The 27,101-nt window shown below is 42.8% G+C and overlaps 1 protein-coding gene across 6 annotated transcripts; it reads left to right on the top strand.

Annotated features, from left to right (window-relative positions):
* The first annotated feature begins 839 nt into the window (after positions 1–839).
* On the top strand, positions 840–26,317 carry kdm4ab (lysine (K)-specific demethylase 4A-b). 6 transcript variants are annotated; one of them, XM_079652102.1, is made up of 24 exons: positions 840–996; positions 2,687–2,848; positions 3,082–3,257; positions 3,421–3,535; positions 3,726–3,919; positions 11,541–11,590; positions 11,689–11,792; positions 11,894–12,031; positions 12,164–12,381; positions 12,836–13,002; positions 13,110–13,646; positions 14,009–14,034; positions 14,248–14,355; positions 14,545–14,662; positions 14,822–14,997; positions 15,483–15,696; positions 16,107–16,186; positions 18,312–18,367; positions 20,137–20,245; positions 21,867–22,058; positions 23,410–23,580; positions 23,701–23,820; positions 24,525–24,617; positions 24,735–26,317. In XM_079652102.1, exons 2-24 carry the CDS (start codon positions 2,708–2,710, stop codon positions 24,855–24,857), a joined length of 3,426 nt encoding a protein of 1,141 aa, XP_079508228.1. In that variant the 5' UTR covers positions 840–996; positions 2,687–2,707; the 3' UTR covers positions 24,858–26,317. The 6 variants fall into 6 exon arrangements, with proteins under 6 accessions (XP_079508228.1, XP_079508227.1, XP_079508224.1 ...); XM_079652101.1 differs by having other exon boundaries at positions 14,542–14,662; XM_079652098.1 differs by lacking the exon at positions 14,009–14,034 and having other exon boundaries at positions 13,110–13,795.
* Positions 26,318–27,101: the final 784 nt, after the last annotated feature.

Below are 27,101 nucleotides of genomic sequence, written 5' to 3'. Positions count from 1 at the left end.
GAAACATTGATATATATACAACTACAACTTATAATGGAAAAAAATAACTTTTTGGGGGTAGCATCTGGCATGGCGCACCAGAAATACCGGATTTTACCCCAATATTACCTTTATGTACTAACTTTGATGAGTAAACTTGACCTTGAGGGGTAATCTTGACCTCAAATCATTAAAATAACACCAGAATCAGATTCTACGACCCAGAAACCCCCTAAAAAGTGGTATTATTTATGATTCTATGACTTTCCGTTTTTTTCGGGTGGCAGCCATATTGGATTGCGCAATATGGCAGTACCATGGGGCGCCAATCTTGGCACCCATCTTAAAATGATTAAGTACGGTGTGGACAACATCTGTACCAAATTTGGCGAATTTGCGAGAATCTGAACCAAAAAATCCCCTAGGCCCCCGACTACCTTTCTTCTCCAAAGCGCACCATGCTGTGATTCCCTTGGTAACCCACCGTTTGAAACATTCGTCTTATCTTGCTGGTACAAAGTTACTGTGAAATGCTACCCATTTCAATATATTTATGTCTTCTTGTATTTTGTGAATTTTTACTATTTTAAACCATCACTCCAGTGTGAATAATGTAATTGAATCCATATGATTTTTGACATCCTGTGTTTAATTTTCTTAATGTTAACAAAATCGCTTTTCAAATACAATTAACATGCATCCAGCAACATCTAGATAAGATGTCTGTTAATATAATTATTTACAGTCATTACAGAAAGATGAGATTTAACATCTCATCATATGACGAGTCATAGGAGCCGCCCTCTGATTGGCTGAACGTGTCCCATGCGTGTTGTGGTAAACAAAATCCGAGATGCGTGAACATGCGTAAAAGTGGTAATGGAGGATAGTGGTCTATTCACAGGGGGTTTAGTTAGCAAGCTCTCTTCATTCTCCTATGTTCAGAACTGCCGGTTTTATTCATTACGAGTTGTTTACAACAGAAGGGAACTCGTCTGAATCAACCCAGAGCAGGCTGTAAGTACTTGTCTGTCGAGTTATCCTACAGCCGTCCCAGAAAGCTAGCTTTTTAACTCACAATGCTAATCTGTTGGCTAACTAGCCGGAACTGCTAGTGTCGATGCTAGGGGGCGGGTATCGTCTATTTCCTGGAATAGATATTACTGACTTGGCAGATGATAGTTCACTTTATGTACTGTCTGTGGCGCAAAAATGTGTTTAACGTTGAGTATAGGAAAACGCTAACTCTATTCGTACAACATACCAAGTATTAAGTTAGGGTTAAAGCTAGCTCTGCCCAAGTTTGCAAACGAAAGTGCTTTGTAGGATGTAACACAGCTTCGTTTTTATCTGTAATACAGGAAATAGTCAGTTCCCATTTAGTATTAACGTGAATAAGCTAGCTAGCTAGCTGTGTTGTGATTATTACTTTTTCGTTCGAGACACCATGCAAACAAGATAACATGTACATTTGCACAATCATGTAACTTTACGTGGCCACATTGAAAACCTTCCACCTAGCTAATGCTATGTGTCGGTGCATAACGATATTCGTTATACAAATTAGGTCATGTTTTGGAGCAAGTTAGCAAACACGCTAATGTTAGCCGGCCTGCCACAGTGGGGCCGAATTAAAGAGACGCGGGTTTAACCAATCAGCGGCGGTTTTAGCTTTTCCCTGTCAACAGTATCCCGGGCCACGGTGAGGAAACGTATACAAACCATACACTGTATGATACAAACACGTACTATTCAACAGCAGTATTGAAAAGTAACTAGGTACTTTTACTAAAGTACTGTTTTATACACTTTTCGGAGACTTGTACTTTACTTGAGTATTTCAATGTTTTGCTACTTTGTATTTCTACTCCACTACAATTCAGACGTAAATGGTCTACTTCTATTCCTCTACATTTATACAATACCTTTAGTTACTTAGCAGATTTTGATTAATTATTTGAATAATATTCAACACTTAGGTCTTGAGTAACACCTAGAGTAAAATTCACAAACTACTCAGCAGCATTCAAATTAATCAAAACTAGCTGCACCTTTACCAGCTTCAAACACATTAATGCATCAATAATTATAATAAAAAAATATATATATTATTCTGAAATGGGCCAATTTGCATAACGAGTACTTTTACTTTTGGTACTTTAAGTATATTTTGATGCCAATACTTTTGTGCTTTTATTTGATTGACATTTTGAATGCAGGACTTTTACTTGTAACAGAGTTTTCCTACACTCTGGTACTTTTACTTAAGTACAATATCTGAGTACTTCTCCCGCCTCTGTTTAACAGTGACATTAAAGCTTAATGGCTCTCTTTACTATTCAAAAACACTTTAATTATGAATATAACAATTCCAAAAATGTAAACCTATAATCCCTCTTTATGATTTTTTGAGCAGAAATGAAATGCAAACACTGTTAGCAACCAGTTTGAGAAATCCTGAGAAGTAAATGTGTTGAAATATAAAATGTTTTATATTGTTATTGATACTTACCATTAAATTATGTTAGAATAATTGAAAAGTAGATGTTTTCAGTCACTCAAATTAACCCCTCAGGTGCAGGTCACAAAGGTAGGACCAAGTTAAAGATTCCTTGTTGTGGGTACTTATAAATCATGGCAAAGCTGACTTAAAAATATACTTAATCGACTCATCATAAAATCCTAATTTCCTATTTGCAATCTGCAGGAGCTGCCGTTCAGTTTTGGGATGGCGTCGGATGGGGTTTCCCAAAACCATAGTTCCAAAGGGATCATGACTTTTTACCCCACTGCTGAGGAATTTAAGAACTTCAGCCGCTATGTTGCATATGTGGAGTCCCAGGGAGCACATAAAGCAGGCCTGGCCAGAGTGAGTACAGACACACTGCATTTGTTCAAACATGCCAAGACTGACTGCTATCGGACAGTTTTGATGTTTTGATGTCTTTGTTCGCAATGAAATGATTCAGTAAAGGGTATCTGTTAAATCTTGTACATATTAAGTGATGAAATACAAATATTGAGAAAAATAAATGCATTTATACCTCTAAGCTTAGCTGGTGCATCATTGTGATGACTCACTGTCCGCTTTCCTCCTCCAAGATTGTCCCACCAAAGGAATGGAAGCCCAGAGGCTCTTATGATGACATAGACGATTTGGTGATCCCTGCACCCATTCAGCAGGTGGTGACAGGCCAGTCGGGCCTTTTCACACAATACAACATTCAGAAGAAGTCCATGACCGTCGGAGAGTTCCGCAAGATTGCCAACAGTGACAAGTGAGAAGTGCAGAAATATTGTATATTTATGTAATTTTTTCTTCGGTTAACAGAAAGTCTGTTACATCTGTAAAAGTGCTGCTAACTGTATCTTTAACCATATAATGGTGAAAGTAAACCTATGGTGTTTGTACTAATGATCTATTTTATATGCAATTTTTAGGTTCTGTAGTCCACATTATGATGACTTTGAGGAGCTGGAAAGGAAGTACTGGAAGAATGTGACGTTTAACCCTCCCATATACGGGGCAGATGTTAATGGATCTCTATACGGCCGTGTGAGTGGACATTTCTGGGAGTTGTGGCTCTATCAAATGTAAAAGAACATTGATAGGTTTTGTTATTGCTGTCTGTGCACTTGTTGACCTGTAACACAAGCGTTGCTGATAACATTACTGATTATAGCGGTGCTTATTACTGTATCCAGTCTCACTTGTACATCTTGTATTATTTGCTCTACCCTTACAGGACGTCAAAGAGTGGAACATTTGCCACCTGGACACCATTTTGGATACTGTTGAACATGAAAGCGGCATCACCATTGAGGGTGTTAACACACCCTACTTGTATTTTGGCATGTGGAAGACCACTTTTGCATGGCACACTGAGGACATGGACCTCTACAGTATCAACTACTTGCACTTCGGAGAGCCCAAATCATGGTAAGGAGGAAATAAACTTCCTTTTTTTTAAGTCATTCATATTAATACTAAGACCCTTTTGCACCGAAAAGACAGGGTTCTTATTTCAACTTAGTTTTGAGTATCATTATTTTCATATAATTGACACTACTGAAAATGATAGTTACGTATGTAACTACGGTTCTATGAATCCTGGATGACCGCCAGAGGCGGTGCTCAGCACTGAATATCTTCTGTCTCGCGCATGCACAGGTCGAATATTTATATCAACAAAGTCACGTGTGACCTCGTATGACCCCGGAAGGCATAAGTTCCGGTGTTGTCAACAAGTTCAGTCCTATGGAGTCTTCTCGCGGAAACACGAGATTCCGAGTGACAAAGAACTCTGGAAGGAAGGATTCATAGAACCGTAGTTACATACGTAATTATCGTTCTATTTCATCCTTACTGACCGCCAGAGGCGGTGCTTAGCAATGGATGACTTATACCAACAGTCACGAGGAAGTCTAAATACTTACCCTATAGGGATGGCCTAGGTCAGGGGTCGGCAACCCACGGGCCGCATGCGGCCCTTTAAGCCCCCCCCTCTGGCTCCCTTGAGCTTAGACAAAAATAAGAAGGAAATAAAATAAAAGTATTTGTAGGACTATTTATATTTTGTTGCACGGTTGAAAATGTTTCGTATCTTGTATTTTGAGGTGATACTGTGACACATAAATAAAAAACAAAACGGTTTTAATTAGGTCAACTAAAATATGCGTCACATCCTGCTACGGTCCCGCGCGAGCGCCTTTTCCTGCGGGTGAATAACCTGACCCCCGGCTCGATAAGCGAACTATGGATAAATCAAAGAAAAGTACCGGAGGAACACAGGAATTAAATTCTGTGTGGACAGAGTTATGCTTTCACAGCAAACGATGCTGGTTTACCGGTATGTTTGATGTGTAGAGAGAAGTTGTCAACGGTGCTGCAGCCTTTACGTATCGAGGAACAACAAGGGAGAGGAAGACAGCTGACAATCTTCAGTCATAATTCAATGGGCTATGTAATTTATTTCAGAAAACACTTTTTGTTATATTCCATGGAATGCTCTTAACGTCCCGATAGCAATGACTATATTAAATGCTTTGACAATAAATACATACAAAAATTAATCTCTGGAAGCCGTAGCGCTGTAAAAAGCACGGCATTTTAGCCGGCCCGGCTAAAATGATTGGATGGCCTACCTGCCTGTCAGCCTTCCATCTGGCACAAACTTATCTCGTGGCCTCATTGATGATGCGCGTTCGTGTGTGTTGGAGGAGGGATTCTGTAAGAAAGTCTGAAGGAAGAGGCATATTTTTTCCGGTTGTGTATTTTCAAATTCTAGCGCACTCGAGCTGGTTTCGCCATTCTTACCTACCCCACCTTTAACTCTTTTTAGGGTGCAGCTATGTGTTTTTCCTTCAAATGTGCAGAGGACTCCCCAAGTGCTGTGTTTAATTTATTTTAAAGTAGGCCTGTGTATTATTTTTAATTCTCCTTATAGGAGTTATTTGTTTCTTATTAGAGGTTAACAGTTTTATATAATGTAATAAATAGCCTAATACATGCAAAAAAAATGTAGTTTTTGTCTGATATAGGCCTAACAATAAATACAACTTTATTAGCTATCAAGCTATGAAATATGTTTTGCGGCTCCAGACAAAAAAATGTTTTGGAAAAAGGAGCAAAATGGCTCTTTTGGTCAAAAAGGTTGCAGACCCCTGGCCTAGGTGGACTCTGCAGGAGAACCACACCCAGCGGGTGAGGGGTGGCAACATTCACCCTGTACATGTCCTCCAGGGGCACACCTCTCAAGGTAGCCCATGACGTGGAGACACTCCTGGTAGAGTGGCACTTTACTCTGGATGGCAAGGGACGGTCATTCGCCTTGTATGCCTGGGCAATGACGTCCACGATCCAGTGGGACAAGCACTGTTTTGAGAGCGCACAGCCCCTTCTAGGACCACCGTAAAACAGAAAGAGCTGTTCAGACTAACGTATGCCTGCGGTAGTCTGGACATAAGCTCTAAGGGCCCGCACCGGGCATAGGAGTCTTGACCTCTCTTCTCCCTCTCCTGATGGGGGGGGGGGGGGGGGGGGGGTCAAACCGTGCCAGCTGGATAGGCCGATTTAAAATGAGAGCGGGCCAGCATCTTAGGGAGGAACGCTGTGTTCGGCCATAAGGTGACACCTAAGCCATCTGATTTCCACCTCAGACACGAGCTGTTCACGGACAAGGCCTGAAGCTCGCTTACACGCTTTGCTGAGGTGATGGCAAGAAGGAAAGCAGTCTTAGCTGAGAGCCACCTAGGTTCTGCCTGTAACAAGGGTTCAAAGGGAGGCGAGCATAGGTCATCCAGCACCAAGGGCAGGTCCCATGTAGGAGCCCTTGGGATGTTCGGGGGGCGAAGCCTCAGAGCTCCCTTTTTTAAAAAGAGGGATACCAGCCTATGGCTCCCCACTGTGTTGTTGTCAACCCTTGCATGTTGAGCTGATATAGCAGCCACATACACCCTGACGGTAGCGCGACACCGGCCGTCGTCCAGGAGGGACTTCAGAAACTCAAGGGTAGTAGGCACCGAGCAATGTACTGGGCCCTCATTTCGCCCTTGGCACCAGTCAGAAAAAAGTTTCCACCTGTTTTCGTACTGCCTACGAGTAGATGGTGCCCTAGCATTGAGAATAGTCCTCCTGACAGGCTCTATGCAGTCGCTCAGCAGCGGGCCCTCCAGTGGCCAGACCCACAGCTGGAAGCGGCAGGGGTCGGGGTGCCACATCCGACCCTCCAGCTGAGACAAGAGGTCCTTCCTGCTGGGGAGACGCCAAGGCGTCCCGCAACAGAGTCTGTGCAGCAGGGAGAACCAAGTCCTGGCTGGCCAGAAGGGGGCCACCAGAAGAAGCCTGTGGCCCTGATGAAGCACTCTGAGGAGTGTTGGTAGGATCAGAGGAGGGGGTGGATAGGCATAGAGAATACACCCTGGCCATGAATGAGCCAGGGCCTCCTGACCCAAAGGGCTGGTCATCTCCGTCAAGGAGAACCATAAGGGGCAGTGGGTTGACATCTTCGAGGCAAAGAGATCTACCTCTGCACTGCCGAAGAGACTCCAGATGCTGGCCACCACCTCTGGATGAAGCCGCCACTCCCCTGGTGGAGGCTTGTGACGGGAGAGGAAGTCGGCGACTTGGTTCTGCTCTCCGGGCAGATACATTGACCGTAGGCTGGCCAGGCAAGGAGCTGCCCAGGTCAGGAGAGTCTGGGACACCTCTAGCAAGCGTGCAGATTTGGTGCCCCCCTGGTGGTTTACGTGATGCACCGTTGTAGTGTTGTCCGAGCAGACAATCACATGCCTCCCCCTCAGGTATGGCAGGAAGTGCCTAAGTGCTAGGTGCACAGCTCGCAGCTCTAGCACGTTGATGTGTTCGGGCTGTCCTGTTTTGCCACACCGCACCCCATCCCGAGAGGCTGGCATCCGTTGTAACGGTCTCTGCGGAAAGGGACGGAGCCCATGGCCACGCCCCTCAACATATACGACCTCTCCCTCCATGGGGATAGAATGGAGAGGCACTGTTTTGTAGGGCTGCAACAAACGACTAATTTGATAATCGATTAATCTATCGATTTAATTAAACGACTATTCAGACTATTACTGTATGCCTTGCACAATTTCTCAAACGCTCTTATTTAGCCATCAACTTTTAGATTTAGCTTGAGGTTGTTTTAGGCATGTGGAAACTAACAATGAAGACAATAAAGATGAATACTTGATTCAAAAATACATATATTATTAAATTAACAAAACACATGTTGAACAAAACTAACATCGTTTTTTATTTAAATTAAATAAATAATATTTCACATCAAAAGAAAGAACAGTGTTTTAACAAGTCGTATTAAATAATCTGATGACAGAACTGTAAACAGAAGAGCTGAAACTTTAACAAAATAAATAACTCAGTTACCTCTAATCATGAACCCATATTTGTATAATTGAGTTAACTGTGTGTTGCTGCTAGCATACAAACATACAATACCTGAGGTGGAAAAGTTACTCGTGGATTGGGGGGCTACAGAGCTACTAGAAAGACAGTCGAACCCGGTGCATTCCTCCGTCTGAATGTGGTGCACTTTTGCTAAATGTTTAGACAAATTGCTCGTGTTACCGCCCTTACATGCTAAACACTTATTGCACTTTTGGCAACGAGCATTGTCCACATCAAGACGGGTAAAGTTTAACCACGCCTCGGAGCGCCTTCTCTCTGCCATCTCCGCAGTGTGTTGCTGCATGTAGCAGCCGCGTGTGTGTGTGTGTGTAAACTGCCCCGCCCCCTCGCACACAGACGGGGGAGAGATCTCGTCTGATCGAAAATACATCGTATTTGTTTGTCTTTTTGCATATTAGAAACGAGTTGGCGACACTAAGACTGCGATATAATGTTTTTGTAGCAATAATACATGACATATATTTTTTAAATGTCTCCAGTACCGATAAAAAGACCAATAACGTTGGAGCTTAACGGCGCCTAAAACACACGTGATGACGTCTCCAACGAATCTACGACTGAATTAGTTGGCAACTAATTTGGTAATCGATTAAGTCGATTAGTTGTTGCACCCCTACTGTTGTGACACCCTGATTTTTCTGTGCCTGTGCAACTTGGGGTCTAATTGGAGGCCGTTCAGCCATCTCTGCAGGGGTTGCAGTGACAACAGCTGAGGCAGCTGTCAGCTTGCCCAAGAGGCGGAGAAACAGGATATATGCCAGAGATCTGCCCCTTTTTTGAAGAGGGGAAGAAGCTGGAGGATGTCGTCCAGGCGCTGAGCAGATGGACAGGCCCGCATAGTGACTGTGTCCAGAGCCACCCCAATGAAGGTTAGGCTCTGAGAGGGGTTCAGACAACTCTTCTCCATGTTCACCTTGAGGCCTAGCCGGGCAACATGAGAGAGAGAAGGAGAGCCGTGTCCTGGGTCGACTGCAACCGGGATGGTGCACAGATTAACCAGTCGTCTAAGTATGGCAGAATCTTCATATCCTGAGACTGCAGGGGCGAGAGGGCTGCCGCGACACACCTGGTAAACACCCTTGGGGAGAGGGAGAGTCCGAATGGGATCACCCTGAACTGGAAATGACGGCCTCTGAAGGCAAAGCGAAGAAACTGCCTGTGATGAAGCACAATAGGCACATGAAAATAAGCGTTCTTCAAGTCGACGGACGTGAACCATTCCCCCCTGGCAACGGTACGAAGAACGTCCGCTGTGCTCAGCATATGGAAAGGTAAAATCTTTAGGAACTTGTTGAGTCCCCTCAGATCCAGGATTGGGCGAAGTCCACCGCCTTTCTTCCTTACCTGGAAGTAGGTTGAGTAGAACGCCCCGGGCTGTGAGATGGGGTCCACAGGCTCAATTGCACCCTTGGCAAGGAGGACTGACAACTCCGGTTTTAGGGTGACTTCTTTTGCCGGGTCGCTTATGGTGGTCATTTTGACCAGGCTGAAGGCTGGCATCGGAACTGAAGCTTGTACCTTTGGGTTAAGGTGGAAACCACCCAGGGGTCTGAAGCTTGAGCTACCCAGTAGTTGAGGTGCTACTGGGAGAAATAACCGACAGCCGGCCCCAGACCCTCAGTACCTTGCCCCCCGGCCTCTGGAGGCTCTGGGGGGGCCCCCCCATGTCTCTGCGAAGAGCTGAAAACTGTTGTCTGGTCTGACTAGCTTGGACCGTCCGTTCGAGCACCTGTACGACAGCTGAATCGAACAGCACCCCCGGCTCCACTAGGACAGCACGGAGAGTCCTCCTACATGACTCTGATAAGGGTGACTGTGCCAGCTAAACCCATGCGCGCCGCTGCATCGTAAGCCTTAGTGAGCAGTGACCCGACATTGGGGTCGAGGCCACCTGGCCTCCGACTTCAGAGCTTCGTCAGGGGAAACTGAGGGAAGCAATGGTAGGCTCAACAGCCGGCATGTGGTCAAGGCCGACTCTTGCCGCATCCTGCATGGCTGCCAGGGCTCAGCCATCGGACGAAAGACGGGAAAGAGCCTTAGTGTCCCTCCAGTATGCATGTGACTCCCTCAGATACTCACAAGAGGGAGGAACGGTAAAGGCAGCGGGTGCCAAAGTGCGCCTGAAGAACGCACTGGCAGGCTCTGTTTCGGGCTGCTGGCGAGCCAGTGCCATGCGAATGACGGTACCCATGGAGCCGTCCTCTGCCCCCTCTGAGGATCCATGAGCTGAGGTACAGGAGCCAGGCCCAGAAGCATGGGATGGGCCCTCCCCGTCATACTCATTAAATTGAGTGGCTGAAGCTGCCATCGAGAACACATCGTCATCTAGAACCAGCTCAGCCATGGGTGGATTGAGTGCAGCGACGTGCTCTGTACTGGCACCAGAATGGCCTATCAGGCTTAGTCCTCTTAGGCTTAGTCCTCTTCTTGGGCGGGACACCCGCAGCCTCTGCGGCCCGACGCCTAGGATGGGTAGGTTGGGCTCGAGTCAACTGGGCAGGGTGAAGGCCACCCTCAGTCAGTAGTTCAAAATCGGCTAGTCTAGCAGCTCTTACCGCACGAGGCATGGTGATTCAATCATACACGGGTCCTCCGAAAGACCCTCCCTCAGATGCTCGAGGCCAAGAGGGGCAAAGGTAATGGCCATCCTCTGGTTGAAGAGGAGCCATACAGGTGTTACAGCCGTTAAACATAGCGACAGTACCAATGAGAAAAACTCCAGACTAATTGCTGCTGGCAGCTTAAGTCAGTCTGGGCGAGAGCACTCAGCTGACTGTAAATAACTGGGCCAGGAAACAATATCCGCCGTGGAGGGGAGTGAGCACAATAGTAGTTAGCGTGAGCACTCTGCTAACTGGGGTGAGACAAAAATGAAGTCAGTTAATGGTATATATGCCGTGAGAGGAGAGCGGGAATACTCTCTCCACTAGCGCCGCAGCGAGATAGCAGAGTGCTCTCACTCAGGCTAACTGAAGATGGAACGGGTATTAAACCAACTGTGTGCAGTGAGAGGGGAGCAGAAACACTCTTCACTAGCACTGTAGCAAGTTAACTTTGAGCGAGAGCACTCTGCTAACTGAAGATGGAACGGGTATTAAACCAACTTTGTGCAGTGAGAGGGGAGCAGAAACACTCTCTTCACTAGCGCTGTAGCAAGTTAACTTTGAGCGAGAGCCCTCAGCTAACTGGAGGATGGAACAGGAACCAGTTGTGCGCCGTGAGAGGGGAGCGAAGACACTCTTCACTAGCGCCGTAACAGTTAGCTTGAGCGAGAGCACTCGGCTAACTGGAGGATGGAACAGGTAAGGAGCCAAATGTGTGCAGTGAGAGGGGAGTGGAAACGCTCTCTTCACTATTGTAGTAACAAATTAGCTTGAGCGAGAGCACTCGGCTAACTTGGACACAATTATCTCATTAGCTTGAGAATAGATAGCACAATCAGCAATAAATGGTAGCGATCTCGCCGACTGACGTGCAGGAGCGTCCGCTCTTTATATTCAATGCTAAGCACCGCCTCTGGCGGTCAGTAAGGATGACATAGAACACACTTCTAACTTTATAAATACTTGTATAATCAGTGTACGGTAATTCAGAAGTCTTATCTGAATATGTGCAGGTACTGTGTTCCTCCAGAGCATGGGAAGAGATTGGAGCGTTTGGCTAAAGGTAAGAGACAAACGCAGTATTTTCTGTTTTTGCATATAGTATAGACCATTCTTTATTAACCCGGCCTTTTAACACCTGTCTGCCCTCTATTCTTCAAGGTTTCTTTCCTGGTAGTTCCCAGAATTGTGAGGCCTTTTTGAGGCACAAGATGACTCTCCTCTCGCCCTCTATTCTGAAGAAGTATGGCATTCCTTTTGAAAAGGTGGGAGGAATATTATATGTCTTTGCCCTTTTATACATACTGTACAAGCCAAATGTATAACCTGCAGTCTCTAATATACATATTTTTTACTTTTCCTGAAGATTACTCAGAGGGCTGGTGAGTTCATGATAACATTTCCCTATGCCTATCACGCTGGCTTCAACCACGGCTTCAACTGTGCAGAATCCACTAACTTTGCCACAGAGAGATGGATCGAGTACGGCAAGCAAGCAGTTTTGGTGAGGACCGCTCAAGGACCGCATAGAAAACCCACTTCGAATAAGACGTTATTCGTTAGAAAATAATGTATGTATAGTCATGTAAACATCATAATTTGAATCGCAACCTTTTTGTGCTCTACTTCTCTTTAGTGCTCGTGCCGCAAAGACATGGTGAAGATTTCCATGGATGTATTTGTAAAGAAATACCAGCCGGAACGCTATGAACAGTGGCTGGCAGGAAGAGATGTGGCCCCCATTGACCACACACGGCCCACCCCAGAGGCCAAGGAGTTCCTAGGGGACCTTACTGACATCACCTGCAGCAGTAACTCCATGGAGAGCTGTGGGGAGGATGGAGAGCGGAAGAGGTGGGTTTATTCTACAGAAGAGAATGTCCTTGTTTATATGTGTATTTGTTTAAATGGTGTAAGTGTTAAAGTACAAAACTAGGGTGATTTAGTAATCGCGGTTAATTTGCACTCTCTGTTGGGAAAACCCATGAACATCTCAGTATTCTTGCATAATAGTGTATGGTTATTACAAAATACTAAACACACCTGAACTTTAGAACGGCTTTTAAACACAAAAAAATACAATATAAAATGCTGAATTCCAGTTACTCTTAGATTATGGACCAAATTACAGCAGAGCAAATCGGTACTAATCACTCTAGACAAATAATAAACTTCTAATAATTAATATCTGTTTAATTTTAGAAATAACATTTTTGTTGTAGGAGGTATTTGTCAAAGTTGCAGGTACTGTAAACAGATAAATAAATGGTGTTTCTAACACTATCCTGTGCCTCTGTTTGGTCCTCAGCACTACACACAGGATAGAGACAAAGAGACACAGAGTTTGTCTGGAGGTGCCTGAGGAGGTTGTTCCTAAGGATGAAGATGAGGAAGATGTGGAGCAGTATGGGAAGCGTCCCAGACTAAGCCTTATACCGCCACGTACTATGTCACAAGATGGCAAGAAAATGAAAGGTATTGTCACCTTGTTTCCTGTATGTCTAGACCTCCTAAAAGTTGTTTTATTGTATAGTTTTTTTCTCTTCCACTTCCTAAACAATGATCTCTTATTTACTTTGCAGGCCCACCCAAGCTGGTTGTCACACCAACCAAGCTCACATTATTGGATCCATTTCACAGAAGTGATGTTGTGCGTGCCCCACACTATTCGAAGACTCGTGCTCCTGCTATCTCGTCTCAGTCCCAGCCCAGAAACGGACATCTGTCAGTTTCAGCTTCACCTTCGTGGACAGAAGCCACCGCTCAGCCTTCACGCAAAATGGGAGTAGCCAGCCTGCTCTTCCACAGGACTCTGGATCCTAAAGACACTCTCCAAGTAAAGAGCTACACTCTGGTGAAGCAGCAGCAGCAGCAGCAGCAGCAGCAGCAGCAGCAGCAGCAGCAGAAGCAGCCTCACACACAGCTGCAGGTGCACAGCTACGCCAGAGTGCATCAGTCCAGTCACCTCCAGCACAAAACCTGTACACCATCAGTCGCTCAGAGCCAGCCCTTGCCTCAGGCACCGCGCTGCGAAAGAACAGAGCCACATCCAGAATCCAAGATGATTCTTACCAAACCAGCAGTGAATGAATCAGAAGCACTGGGTCTTGTGGAGCTGGACCAGAAGGAAGAAAAACCTGAGGTATCAATCACTGCTGAGCCTCTGGCTGAACTGAAGCCCACTATCAAGACTGTTTCCTCTCTGCCTCTAACACAACTTAAAGAGTTGAGCAAAAAAGAGATAGAGGCCCCTAAGAACAAGCGAAAGGTATGTTTGTTTGTCATTTCACTTTGGTATTCTTTAGAGCATGCATTTAACAGAAAACAACAAGCTTTTCATTCTTGGCTCTCTGTGCGCACGTATGTTTCTAACACCTAATGATCTAAAACAACTAATTTCTACTTTTCATAAAGGTGTGTCTTTTCTTAATAATACAATTGTTCATGTAGATTACTAAAACTGGAAGGGGGAAAAAAGTGGCAAGACTTTTTGGTGGCTCTGTACTGGTGCATTTTCCTTGCATGTTTCTTGCATACTTCACTCTGTGACCTCAGCATTACTACTAATTATATTAGACACTTTACACATTTTTATTAACACCTTACTAATCTAGCACAACAATTCTTGGTGAGCTTTCTGTTGGCAGGCTACACGTTAACAGGCATTGATTAAAAGGTCTGCCCTGAATGTTCAATGTTATTTATGCTGTTCATATACAGAGTAAGCAATCCCCCCTTGAAGATATTGGCATTATCATCCTGAATGACACCATTTCTGTCAGCAAACCCGTCCAAGCTGAGGTGAAGGTGATCCCTCGGATTCAGCATGTAAGTTATTAAAAGATGCTCCCAAATCTTAAAAAGACCCAGTATTAATCTGGAGATGTATGCATAGGAGTACAGAGCTCCCAATATGTCTGCAAATGGGCTTACAGCTGATCCTATGTGCAGCGCTACAGATGCAGCATAATCCTTGTTTTGAAGTTTTGCCTTGCTATACACTTGTTGCTCCAGCAGGTGTCAGAAGAGCAGTCGTACTGCAAGTCAGTTGTGAAGAAGCTGCTGCAGCAGCAGGCGCAGCTCTGTAAACTGCCCCGTAATCACCCTCTGTTCAAGGAGGAGCACAGTGACAACGGTACGCACTTGTTTCGTTCATAATTTAGTAGTAATATGTTATGTGGTTACAGGTTACCTAGTAGTCATCATATTTTGTCTTTTTTTGTTTTGTTTCTAACGCTGCCACAATCTTTATTCACACTCATGTCTTACCTTCTTGTTATCGTCCTATCTGTAGATGATTATATAAATGAGGAGTTTGAGCAGGAGGAGACCGAGGAGTGGGCGAAGCCGCTCACCCAGCTGTGGCAGTGCCGGCCGCACAACCCTCAGGCAGAGAGAGAGTTCAACAAGAGCATGGGCAAGAAGGCGCCCTACTGCTCCATCTGCCTGCTCTTCCACACCTACCATCAGGTCACTACTACAATCATGTTGTGCTTTTAGGAAGTTAACTGTCGGTTACAGTTCTTATTAATGGATATTCATAGTCAGCATTTCATGAATAATTTTCATTTATGACAAACCGTCTCTGGAAAGACAAATATGAAGGTGTTAAAATAGTGCGATAGAATAATTTGAGTTGAACATAGATGTCTTTATTTACTACTTTACCTAAATTGTTGTTATCTGTCGTAGAAAGTTATGATTTGTAATTGTTGCTTATTTGCAAACAACTTGTATATGATATAAATATATATATAGTTAAATATTACTTAAAAAATAACTCTTATCGTTTCTTAGTGAAACAAATGTCTCATTGTAATATATCATTTTTGTTAACACAATTGTGCATTGTTTCATCACTAAACGGGTTTGAATGTGTGTTGGACAGTTCTAACTGAGGAAAGCATCCATCTGATATTCCCAAAACAAGCCTCCTTTTTCCCCCTACCCTGTAGTCTGAGTCCAGCAGTGGGGGTTCCAGCGGGGCGTTGGTGAATCGTCCAGGCAGCCGCCAGTTTTCCAAGCCACTCATCCCTGAAATGTGCTTCAACACACAATCTAGCAAAACGAATGATAACGGGGAGGGCCAGCTGTCCAACCCTCATATAGCCGAGGACGGGACCAGCCGGCTGGTCACCTGTGCTCAGTGCTGCGTCCGCGTACATACCAGTAAGCATCTGTTAGGAACACTTCAGGGGATGTTAAGTCAAATATATCTTACATTTAGTCATTTTGGTTTTCCTTAGGAAATACAAATCTCAATTGGTTATTCTTAAAGATACTGCTTGGCACCAAAAATGTATTCTGGATAAATATGCAAACACAATAAATGAATCTGCTGGAAACTCTAACACAGCATAGAGCCTTACCTACAATTCATTATTTGGTTAAATGAAGTGTCATTAGTTGAGTAAAAGTTTTTCTTATTATAATTGCTGCGTTATTTTCCAATGATGTTTTTTTTGGGTTAGCCTAGTTTGGTTGTTCTGTAGCCTGATGACTTTTCTTTCCTGTAACCAAATATGAACAAAACCTTGGAGGGAAATGCATAATGTGAATTTGTGACACTTTCTGTTCAGGTTGCTATGGCGTGTCGGGGGATGGAGCAGAGCTAGACGACTGGCTGTGTGCCCGCTGTGATGCAGGAGCCACCACTGAGGTTAGTTTCTTTTGGCTGCCTATAGTAGATGGTCATTCTTTTGATTCTTATCATTTAAATACTCAAAACAGTCAACCCATCCAAATACAGCTGCAGAGTTGTTGTTTCCCTATGGGAGGTGGCTTTGTATCATAAAAATGCTGTTTGTTTAACATCAACAACAGAATGTTACTGTCGGGAAGTCTAGCCTTATGGATTATAATTTAATTCAAGCACAGTGAGAAAATTGGTTGGAAAAGTGTAGCGAAATGTGACTAATGCACAAATGTTTTACCTATATTTTAGTAAAAAATAAGAATGAATCAATTTACTCGGATATGTATTTAAAAGCATTGGCCTTTGCAGGTGTTTGTTTTTGTAATGTCAAATAGTGAAAACACATGGTGGCACTGGAGGGGCTTTTTTAATTTGGAAGAAACGGCTGTTTCTCTTCCTCAGATCAGAGAGCAGTGCGAACAGTTTGCAGTGATCAGTATGGAATAACACAGGAACACTTCAATATTCCCATGCAGGGAAATGAAATGAATGGCAGCTGAGAGGATGATGGCAACTTTGTTTTACTGCAGATGTTTAGTTTGCTTTTTAAATCCATCAAACAGATGTTTGGGCATGTGCACCCTGTTTCTAAGGCTCATCCAGTCTCTTTAACTCAGTCGTCATTTTAGTCAAAGCAAAGTAAAACACATAATGACCCTTTACTGACCTTATGTGGATTAATAGTTACAGATCCCTACCACAGCAGCTTTTGGCACACTCATACACACTTGGCTCTGTGTGCTGCCGCCTCCTTTGTTCTGAGCCGGTGACGGTGTCTTCCTTTCTGTGTAATTGTTTGGGGAATTTTTTTTTCTCCAAAACTTTGTATGTAAAAATGTATCTTTACATTTCCTTTGCTTACAGCATTACTGTCTGCTGAGAACAATAGGTTGTTGTGAAGCATGCTGGGAATGTGGCTGAACTTTGGCTCACACACATGTTTGACCACCAGTGGGCAGAGCTTCCCTTTTACATCTCCTTCATCATCTTATTTTCATTTATTCCAGTTTGATATCAGAACATTGAATGCACTTTATATTCGCTTAGAGGATCTAACCATCCCTGATGTTAACTTCTGGGCTCTCAATGCAAAGTATTTTATTCTCACCATACAACTATACAGAGCCAACAGATTTTCCTATAACGCTCTCATGTCATATTTTGCATATTTAAGCATATCTTTGTGTGATATCTGTGAGGAAAGACTAGAACGGTTATAACAGGATTTAGATTAGTTTAGACTTGTTGAATTACACCAGGGGCGGGGAACCTCCGGCCTCTGGGCCGTATACGGCCCGCCAGACCATTTGGTACGGCCCTCGAGGTAATTTATAAACACACGCAAAAAAGAAAAATATTCAAGAAATCTAGACCGCAAAATAATTAAACAAGCTTGTTTTTCCTGGCCAAGGTCAGGGTCCTTGAACACAACACGAGCCTAACTTGTCATCACGTGGTATATGTCTCGTCTGACAGGAGTGTAGTTCTAACGGAGAGCACCAGAACGCGGCTCCGGGCCGGGACTTCACAAATTGCAGTACCCATAAGGAGCCGTACACATGCCGCAGTTGTTGCGTGGCTGTGTCTTTAGTTGAAAGCCCAGTGGCGATCTGTTCATATGTCATATTGATCATACAGTCAATAACGTTGTTGTTATTAGCATCTGGTTAGCTAGCTATCCTAACGAATATAAGAAGCTTTTTCTCCAACCAGTGAGGTAAAGGCACATCTTTATATGATCATTATAGTTATAGAAAAATAGGAGAATAAAGTAAACGGGTATACAATAATAATATGACAGTAAAAAAAAGTTGTTATTAATAAACAAGAATACAGTTTAAAAGTGATTTGTAAAATATCCATAAAGAAAAAAATCTGCTTACAGTTCTGTTTCATATGGGTGTTGAGAGATGTATCCATAGATCTCTTCATGTTTCTCTCAAAGTGCACCAGATTAATGCTTTTAACTTCAACATTTAAAAAAAATCTTCCTGGTGGTGCATGCCCCCAAACCCCCTTAGATGAGGTTAGATCCGATATAAATAATATATCTAAGAAAATCGCTCATGGTTTGTGTTTCTTCCCCTAGGACTGCTGCCTTTGTTCCCTGAGAGGCGGTGCTCTGCAGAGAGCCAACGGTGACAAGTACGTGATAGCAGCAGACAAAAGAGCTTACGCAGTATAAAGCTGTATTTGTGCTGCATTACAGAAACTACACAACTTTACAAGTTAACTTAATATTGATGCTAATATGAGCTGGGTACTAGTTTAAAACAATGAAAAATGAAATACGTTTGACAATATTGACCTTAATGTGCACAAGTGTACAAAACGGGGGTCAGTCTTTTGTGGTAACAAGCTAATTAATTTTGGGATAAAGGGAGTTTGGTTTTATGGAACTTTTTTCAACCCTGGTGAAGCATGAGTGGAAGTGTGTGTTGAAGAGCCTTTGCTTCTCCTTGAAGATTAAGGATCTTAAAGAAATGTAATGTAGAAAAAAATAATTCGCTAACGAGGTCTCACATTTCCTTTTTTCTAAGACATGTCCAGTTCCTTTTTCATTAGAATGTCTTCATGTTCAGTCGTAAACGTGTCAAAGCAAAGGCAAGAAGAAAAAGCAATCACAGGATTTATGATGTTTACAAAACAGTGCAGACATGCTCGTATTGGTTGGAACACAACAGATTGTCAACCATGTTTACCAGTTTCTCTCCTTTGACCTCATTAAGTTTGTTTCTTCAGTCTGTAACTGCTGGAAATCCATCTGATGGATCAAGCCCCTCAAGCTAAATACACGTTTTAATTGCAAACACACAGAGTAGAAGTGTGTGTGCAGGTGTTACACTCTCTCAGCCTGCGGTTACACTTGGAGTAAGTGAACATCAGTTTAAATGTCAGGAAACAAGTTAACACAGAAGCGAGACGTTTTCCTGTACACACCGTTTCTTATACCAATATGGGACTTCCTATTTTTGTGCAGACTTATCCGCTTTATCACTCTTTAATCGATTAGCATCCGCTGGTAATAAAGGGGCTCTTACAGACCAGACCATAATACAATTATTTTGTATAAGATGGATTTTAAATTGATGGTATTTATCTAAGCACTTCAAGTTACAACATGAAATGCCATGGAAAATAAAGATAATGTTTTTTATTTTTTTAATCTCCAGTGACTGATTATTTTCAAACACACTAGGAGAGAACAATGTTTTCTTTCCGTTCTAGTCGAGTTCAAACAAGTTAAGCGAATGGTTTTTGCTCAAATATAATCGAGGAGGTTATCTCCAAAGTGTTAATTGTCATGCCAATCCATCATGCTGATGGCCATCTCCATGACAACTGTGAGAATAAAACCTGCTGAGGCGGAGGGCCTGAGAGATGCTGCTAACAGCTCTAGCAACAAGTCAGAAAATGGACATTGAAAAGCTCATTTCTGTTGTCAAACTACTGTTTTCAAAAGTAAATAATTATCTTTCATGACTGTTTGTTCAAATACAAAAAGAATGTATTGGAATATTGATGTCACATTTATAAATATATTTTTTTAGCTGAAGACAATCTTAATTTTAAAAAACAACAACAATTGATTATACCAGATTGTTAATAATAATGCATTTTATTTAGTGAGGCGCCTTTCAAGGCTCTCAAGGTCGCCGTACAAGATGCAAAACACCAGCAGAAAAGAACAAGACAATGCAGTAATCAATAAAAACTGAGGAGGTGTGATGAAAAATGATCAGGGTGGAAATGCCAATGTGAAGAGATATGTTTGCTCTTTTAATCCCAGTCCAATTCCTACTCCAAACCTAATATTTAATTTGGTAACCACGTTGTTGAATGTGTGCTCTTCCAGCAAGATTGCATCCTGCACATTGAACTTTTTGTTCTGAAACCTCTTATTTGTCTTTCAGGTGGGTTCATGTGCTGTGTGCCATCACTGTGCTGGAAGCTCAGTTTGTCAACGTAACTGAGCGAGGACCCATCGACCTCTCCACTATCCCGGTGACACGCTTCAAACTGGTAAGCCTCCGTCAGTCACAGTGACAGCGGCCTGACTGCCTCTACAGGGCGTGAAGGTCATGCCTGATAATCATTGACCTAAGTTTCTGTTTTAAATTACTTCCATAGATTTATTTATTGACAAAGGCCAAGTCATTGACTGTGAAACATGCGTCATGGAGCACGTAGTAATGCCCGCTCCTGGTAAAGGCAGAGACATCACTGAGGTGATCGTTAACGGGAAGCTGTGCACATTGGAAATGACATATGGGCCACTACTGCAGCTATGCACACTCTTCAAATAAAAGCATCTGGGTCTGGAGGTTTATGTCAATATGGAAGCAGCGGGAAGACGGCTCTATTCTGTCTACCTCTGTCCGCCCCCAGCCAGATACATTATGAAGATTAACAACAGGAGGAACGTGTTTCTATATCCACTCGATTTTTCTGAATATCTCCTCATCGCCCGCAATCTCCTTTGTGTATCATAACATTACGGTGCACCATGCGTCATCTAACGCTGTTCTTCAGCCGTATTCTCTTCCATTTAACGTCCGTATATGATTGAGAAAATGACTTTAATTAACCTTACCCACTTTTATCCCCTACTATTCCTCGAGTGATTTAATAATTAAATGTCTGGAGTTAAGTACTTGTTCACAAAAGTTAGTAAATCTCTAGATCGGGACAAGATTTTCCATGATGTACAGTCATTACATCTATCAATGTACCACAACAATGTTTTTGAATTCAAGGGCCAGAATTTATCCAACAAACTGGGCTCATAATTGTTATTATTAATCTCATAATACATCTATGAGGTCAAATTAAGACCAATTATAAAATATGCCACTATTATACTTAATTGAATGTGCTTCGTGTGTTGAGTCAAATGCTTTAGATGTGGCAATATTTATCATGAATTATTGTTTTAATAGGGCAATATACAAATATCTTGATGATAATCAAATTAATTGCATTAACTGTTTTCTTTCTCACTTTTATCATAATGCCTAATTATACTTCATGGTTTTGACAACTAAACCCAAACACAGATCGGGTCGTGGAGTTTTGTTTTCATGGCATGTGTTGGTGGTTGTCACCGTGGAGACACAGTCTAACCGAGTGAAACTGCCATGGCGCCAGGCGGCGGTCCTCCTGACTGAGTTTCACTTCTTTATCTTGCCCTTCATGTTTCTAAAAAATGTTTCCATAGTGATGAAGCGATGTCATTCCGACCACATTGTGGTTTATAATTTAACACAGGTATTTGATCTTGATGTGAAAGGAAGACAGTATGCTTCTTGTGAATGAGTCGCATGCAAAAACATTGACATAAATGTGGTCCTTTCTTCACAATGGATGTCCTTGTCTCCAGGTTTTAGATGTACTTCTAAATAAGCACATATGATGTCAGAACCCATTAAAATATCCAAAGCAAGTTGTGTCATTTCCCTCCTTACATACCTGTGTTCCAGTTGGTGTCTGGGTCTGCCTTACCCGCACTTTGATTTCTTTCTCCCTCTCATCCTCCCCTTGTTTCCTCTCTCCTCATTTCCTTCCCCTGTACTTCCTTTGCTTTAACTCGTCCATTAATCTGTTCCCTCGCCACACTTTTTTTCTTTCTTTGTCGCTCTTGTAGAAGTGTGCATATTGCAGGAAGCGGATGAAGAGGGAGGTGACGGGCTGCTGCGTGCAGTGCTCCCACGGGCGCTGCTCCACGGCGTTCCACCCCACCTGCGCTCAGGCCGCCGGCAACCTCATGCACCCTGAGGACTGGCCCTTCACCGTCTTCATCACCTGCCAAAGACACAAAACGCCTGCCATACCCGAGGTAACCAGCAGAAACACAGTTACACTCGTAGTAAAGAATAGGCTTGGAAAGATCACATCATTTCTACTTCTGTTAACTTGTGAAGCTTTTTGTTTTTAAATATGTATTTGTGTGTTTGAGGACAAAGGGTTAATTGGTTGCTAACCCTATGAGACACTTTCACTTTTTGCTCTGTGTCTGGTCTCACTGCTTAGCTTGGATAAGGTTGTTTGGATAAGTAATAAGTAAGTAAGCCAAAAAAAGGAACTGCAAATATTATCCCCCCCAAAAAAGGATAATGATTGATAGTGTCTTAGATGTTCCCATTCCAAGAAGAGCACTATGCTTGAACTGAAAAGAAAGGTCATGTTTGTGTTTTTCTCAGTTCTGCTGGTGAACAAGGTTCCATGTAACGGTGATTTCTACAGCAGGAAGGCGTCATGCCCAAACCACAAACTTAATATAATATGGTGTCTACAAGCCTCGACATGAGTCCTCACAGTACACTTGCAAAATGCAAAAAGAAACCAGACTGTCTGCACCTGACGATCATTCTGGCACCAATTCTAGCTCCTCCCCCCGTACAATGCACAGGAAGTAACTCCCTAAATCCAGTCTGACCCTTAAATGAGCTGTACTGCCCACAAATCAGACATCAATGGGCTCAGATCAACAGGATATTCTCCAGCTCTACATGCTTTAAGGTTTCAGACACTCTCATTAGCTGTGATATAATGTTGATCAGGCAACTGTTAAGGAAATGGATTACCTGCTGTTCCTGTCTTTTCTTTTTGTGGTTTCGATATGTGGCAAATGGAGTTTATCACACTTTAAATTGATTATTAAAATGTTTTCCCGCTTCCTAATCTGGGGTAAATGCACACATTTTCAGTTTTATTGTCTATTTTTGACAAAGAAGATCATTGTAAAGACAGCCTTGCGTCTAAACTGGCACAGTAATAGTCCAAAGATTGTTTTTCTGGATTCTCGACCCACCACAGGAAGTCTTTCTCTTGTTCATGCTGCTTTAATTCACAAAAGGACCCAGAACCTTTCACCAGATATGCAGCCACAACATGAATGTTCATTGGATGCAGATACACTTGCTTCATGCTTTCTATGCTGTTGTCTTAGTAAACTATGTTACTACTATAACTCTGGGCTTTGTGTAAATCCTTAAGATGTAATGCTCAGATGTTTATTGCACCATAAAGCAGTATAATTGGTTGGGTAAACATTACTAACCTATTGTAGTCTAATCATTGCGGAGATATCTTTTTACACTAATGCTGTTTATTTTACACCGCTTATCTTTTAATGAGGCCGTGTAGTGATAAGCTTTTAAGAGTAACCGCTCTGTTTCTGTCCCCAGCGCAACAGGGCGTCCATGCGGGAGCTGGCCGTCGGGCAGAGGGTGATCTGCAAATACAGAAACACCCGGTACTACCACAGCGAGGTGGTGGAGCTGACCACAGCCACCTTCTACGAGGTGGTGTTCGACGACGGCTCCTACAGCGACAACCTCTTCCCAGAGGACATTGCGGTTAGTACAAAGGCTGTCAATCAAAGTATAGTTAGAGGCAGATAGGCGGATATAATTCCATATTTAGTTAAACTCCTCTTGTAATACACAGCCCGAGTTCACCATTCACTCTCTTTTCAGGACCGTGACTGCGCGCGCCACGGCCCCCCCACCCAAGGTGAAGCAGTTCAGGTGCGATGGACAGACGGGTTGATATATGGAGCCAAGTTCATGGCGTCACACGCCATCCCCATGTACCTGGTAAAGCCCCCGTTTATATCTGGCTGTTTCTTTCTATCTCACTGACTGCTTCTAAAAGACTTCATCAGTTTGGTCAAACCACATCAGAGGGTTATGTTTCTGAGCCTCCACATATAAATGTTAAGACTCAAAAAAATACACCTACTGCTTGTCTATGTGATATTTTATAGTCAAATGCTTTTATGTGGTTGGCATGATATGCTGTTTGTCATGTGCTTATGTTTGGTGGTCTATTAGAGAGAAGTTATGATGTGGCACGGCAGCCTGCTTTTATTTTTGGATTACTGGTAAACAATTAAATTTTAACGGAAAGCGTGTGAGTAGTGTGTACATTGCATAGTAAAAAAAGGAACTAGATAAAGAATCTTTCATGCGTATACCCAGGGTGGAAATATGTGTTGCACTTTTCATGTCATGGTTCCCCCTGATCCCTGAAATTATGGAACATAAAATTCAGTGTCCTTTGAAAGATGTTGGAAATATACACAATTTACTAATACTAAGACCCTTTTTTTGTAAAGCATGTTTTTTTCTCGCTTTTTAAAAATACTCAGTGTTGTGATTGTTAACCTTGATCAGTATCTCAAACCATGCAATGCTGGCTCCTTCATTTTACAGAAGGTGTAGGACCCCTGATATGTTCATTGGGGATTTCATTTGCTGTGTGTGTGTGTGTGTGTGTGTGTGTGTGTGTGTGTATGCAGGTGGAGTTTGAGGATGCCACTCAAATCTCTGTGAAGCGAGAAGACATCTATACTTTAGAAGAGAATCTGCCCAAACGAGTGAAGTCCCGACTGGTAATTTTACATTTTATCATCAGAAGGTCTCTTTTATGATAAGACTGCGTTCTATGAAATGTGTGAGGTGTGAGCACTGCCAGGCACTAATGTCTCTTCCTGATGTTTGCTCCTCAGTCGGTGGCGTCAGACATGCGCTTCGAGCTCTTTTCTCAGAGCAACGTCAAGCAGAACACCAAAAGGCAACGAGTCATCAACTCGCGGTACAGAGAGGACTACATCGAGCCCGTCATTTACTGAGCCATCGTGGAGTGATCCCTCCTCCTCCTCCTCCTCCTCTTCCTCCTCCTCTTCCTGCTCCTCCTCATCAACTCCCCACAGAGATGCAGCTCCAGGTTTCTGGTTCTCAGTTTCTGGCTACTGCTCATAGGAAACGCCCCCCCCCTCCTCTTCCTCCCGCTTCTCCTTCTTCCGTGGCTTGTCAGGCTACATATTTATGAACTACGGCTGGGACTTTAAAATACTTTTGTCTGCATCAAATACTATTCTTTGACCTGCGTTTCCCATCACACATCCCATGGGAATCATCAATGTCATTGTTTTTTTCCCTTTTTCTCAGGAAGAAGCCATCAATCGGTTGTTAAATATAGGAAGGTTTGAATCAGGGGCTAGATCTAGTGTTTCCTCTACCACCACATTTAGGACAGTTTTCTACTTGTGACAATTCTTCTACAAGGATCACTTCGCTCTTGATTTACAGCCCAGGTTGTTATCATAATAATTGATCATCATTTGTGTTGAGGTTTAAAAGGATTATTCAGTTTTCTACTCATGAGGTTTATCAAAGCCAATCACCGGTTGACTAGGGAAAAAAACAAATGACTTCATCAAGAACTGTTTTAGTTGCTACCCCAAAGACATTATATAATATCTCACGGTCATCTTTTGACACGTCTGCAGATTGTTGAAGTGATGCCATGCATGGAGTGATAATTTATTATGCTCATAGGTATGTCAATGTGCGTCTACTGTGAAAATAGAAAAGAAAACTAGACATGTTTGGACGGCCCAAGCCTTAGATTTCCAAGGGCCAGGCATACTTTGTTTTTTCAAAAAGCTTAAGGTTTATTACAACTATTGTAATTAATGTTATTATTACACTTTATTTATGCATTAAATTTGAAAACAAAGCTATTTTTGTCATGTCCTTTTCAAGATCTGTAGAAAACCTAAGATTTATTTATATTTATTATATTGATAGGTTTTCAGACAGCCTGATTACACGTTGAGATCGCCCTCCTGTTCTGGGGTCAGAGGGTGAGAACTGGCTCAAGTCCCTCTCCAAGCGAAAAGCACTTATTTGTACCTCCTGCCTGCCACAGGAGGTGTACCATTTTTTTTCCACACATGGCCTCCACCTAAATTACATTTGTTTGTGTTTCTGATAAAGGTTAGCTCAAGATGTACATTGTTCTAGGTTCATCCCAAATAAATGAAAAGATTAAAGGATCCCATTCAAGTTTTCTTTTTGTTGATTCCTTCTGTGCAGAGGAAAATGTTGTGTTCTCAGGAGGAAGTGTTCGTAGCACACCGGTTCAGTTATATGTTTCATGGCTACTGTTCTCTTATTTGGTTTCATTTTGTTCAAAGCAGCATCAACTGTGTAAACATTGACACTTTTGAGTAAAGTTTGGAGTAAGAATTGACTTTCTCTACATGTACCACACTTTGAAACGAGCAGATAAAAGTGCTGATGTACAGGCAGGTCTCTGCGTTTTCTTCCTTTTCTTATGTTTTTGAAACAGCGGTGCATTCTGCCTCAGCCGGAGGGCCTGCAGCTGTCGGAGCACGACGAGTCTTGACCGCTGCTGGAATTTGATTTGACGGATGGCTCCTGGCTCTCCGTTCCACTGCACTCTTCACAATCTCTATAAACTATGGGTTTTTCGAAGAGTCAGATTTATTATAGCTCTGTCTTCCTGAAATATGTAAACTTTTTTGAGACGGTAATTATCCGACATGTTCTGGCATATAACCTTTAAACACAAATACTTGCGGGGCGTCATGCTCAAAAACAGGTGAGAAAGTTAAGCATGTCGGAGAGTGTGCATCTAAACCAGTTCAGAAATATGTTGTCACATGGCACCTGTATGTTTTAGATTGGAATTTGAGAACTTCAAAGCCTTTTTGTGAGACCTCACGGAAAGAAACCATGATAATTGTTATTCCCCCATTCACTTGTTCAGTTCTTGTCATGATGCAAACATCAAGAACTGTCATTAATCACTGCCTCTTTAAATGATGGTCATTAGAAATGTGTTTATCACTTTTAAATGTAGACTACCAGTTTCAATATGAAAGGTAGCATCACACAGGGTTTGGTACGTTAGATATTTACCAATGAGGTGCATGCTCCTCTTCACATTACACGTCGTAATGCTGCCTATAAGCCTTAAATCCATCATGAATGGCAACAGTATCGAACGTTATTTGGAGGAGAGCCATATACTTCTTTTTCACACACAGAAACAAGCTGCTTTTATA

Source organism: Notothenia rossii, assembly GCF_949606895.1.
Source record: "Notothenia rossii genome assembly, chromosome: 9".
NCBI classification, from domain to species: Eukaryota; Metazoa; Chordata; class Actinopteri; order Perciformes; family Nototheniidae; genus Notothenia; species Notothenia rossii.
Note: the sequence above shows the minus strand (reverse complement) of the source record. Positions and strands in the feature narration are given on the sequence as shown.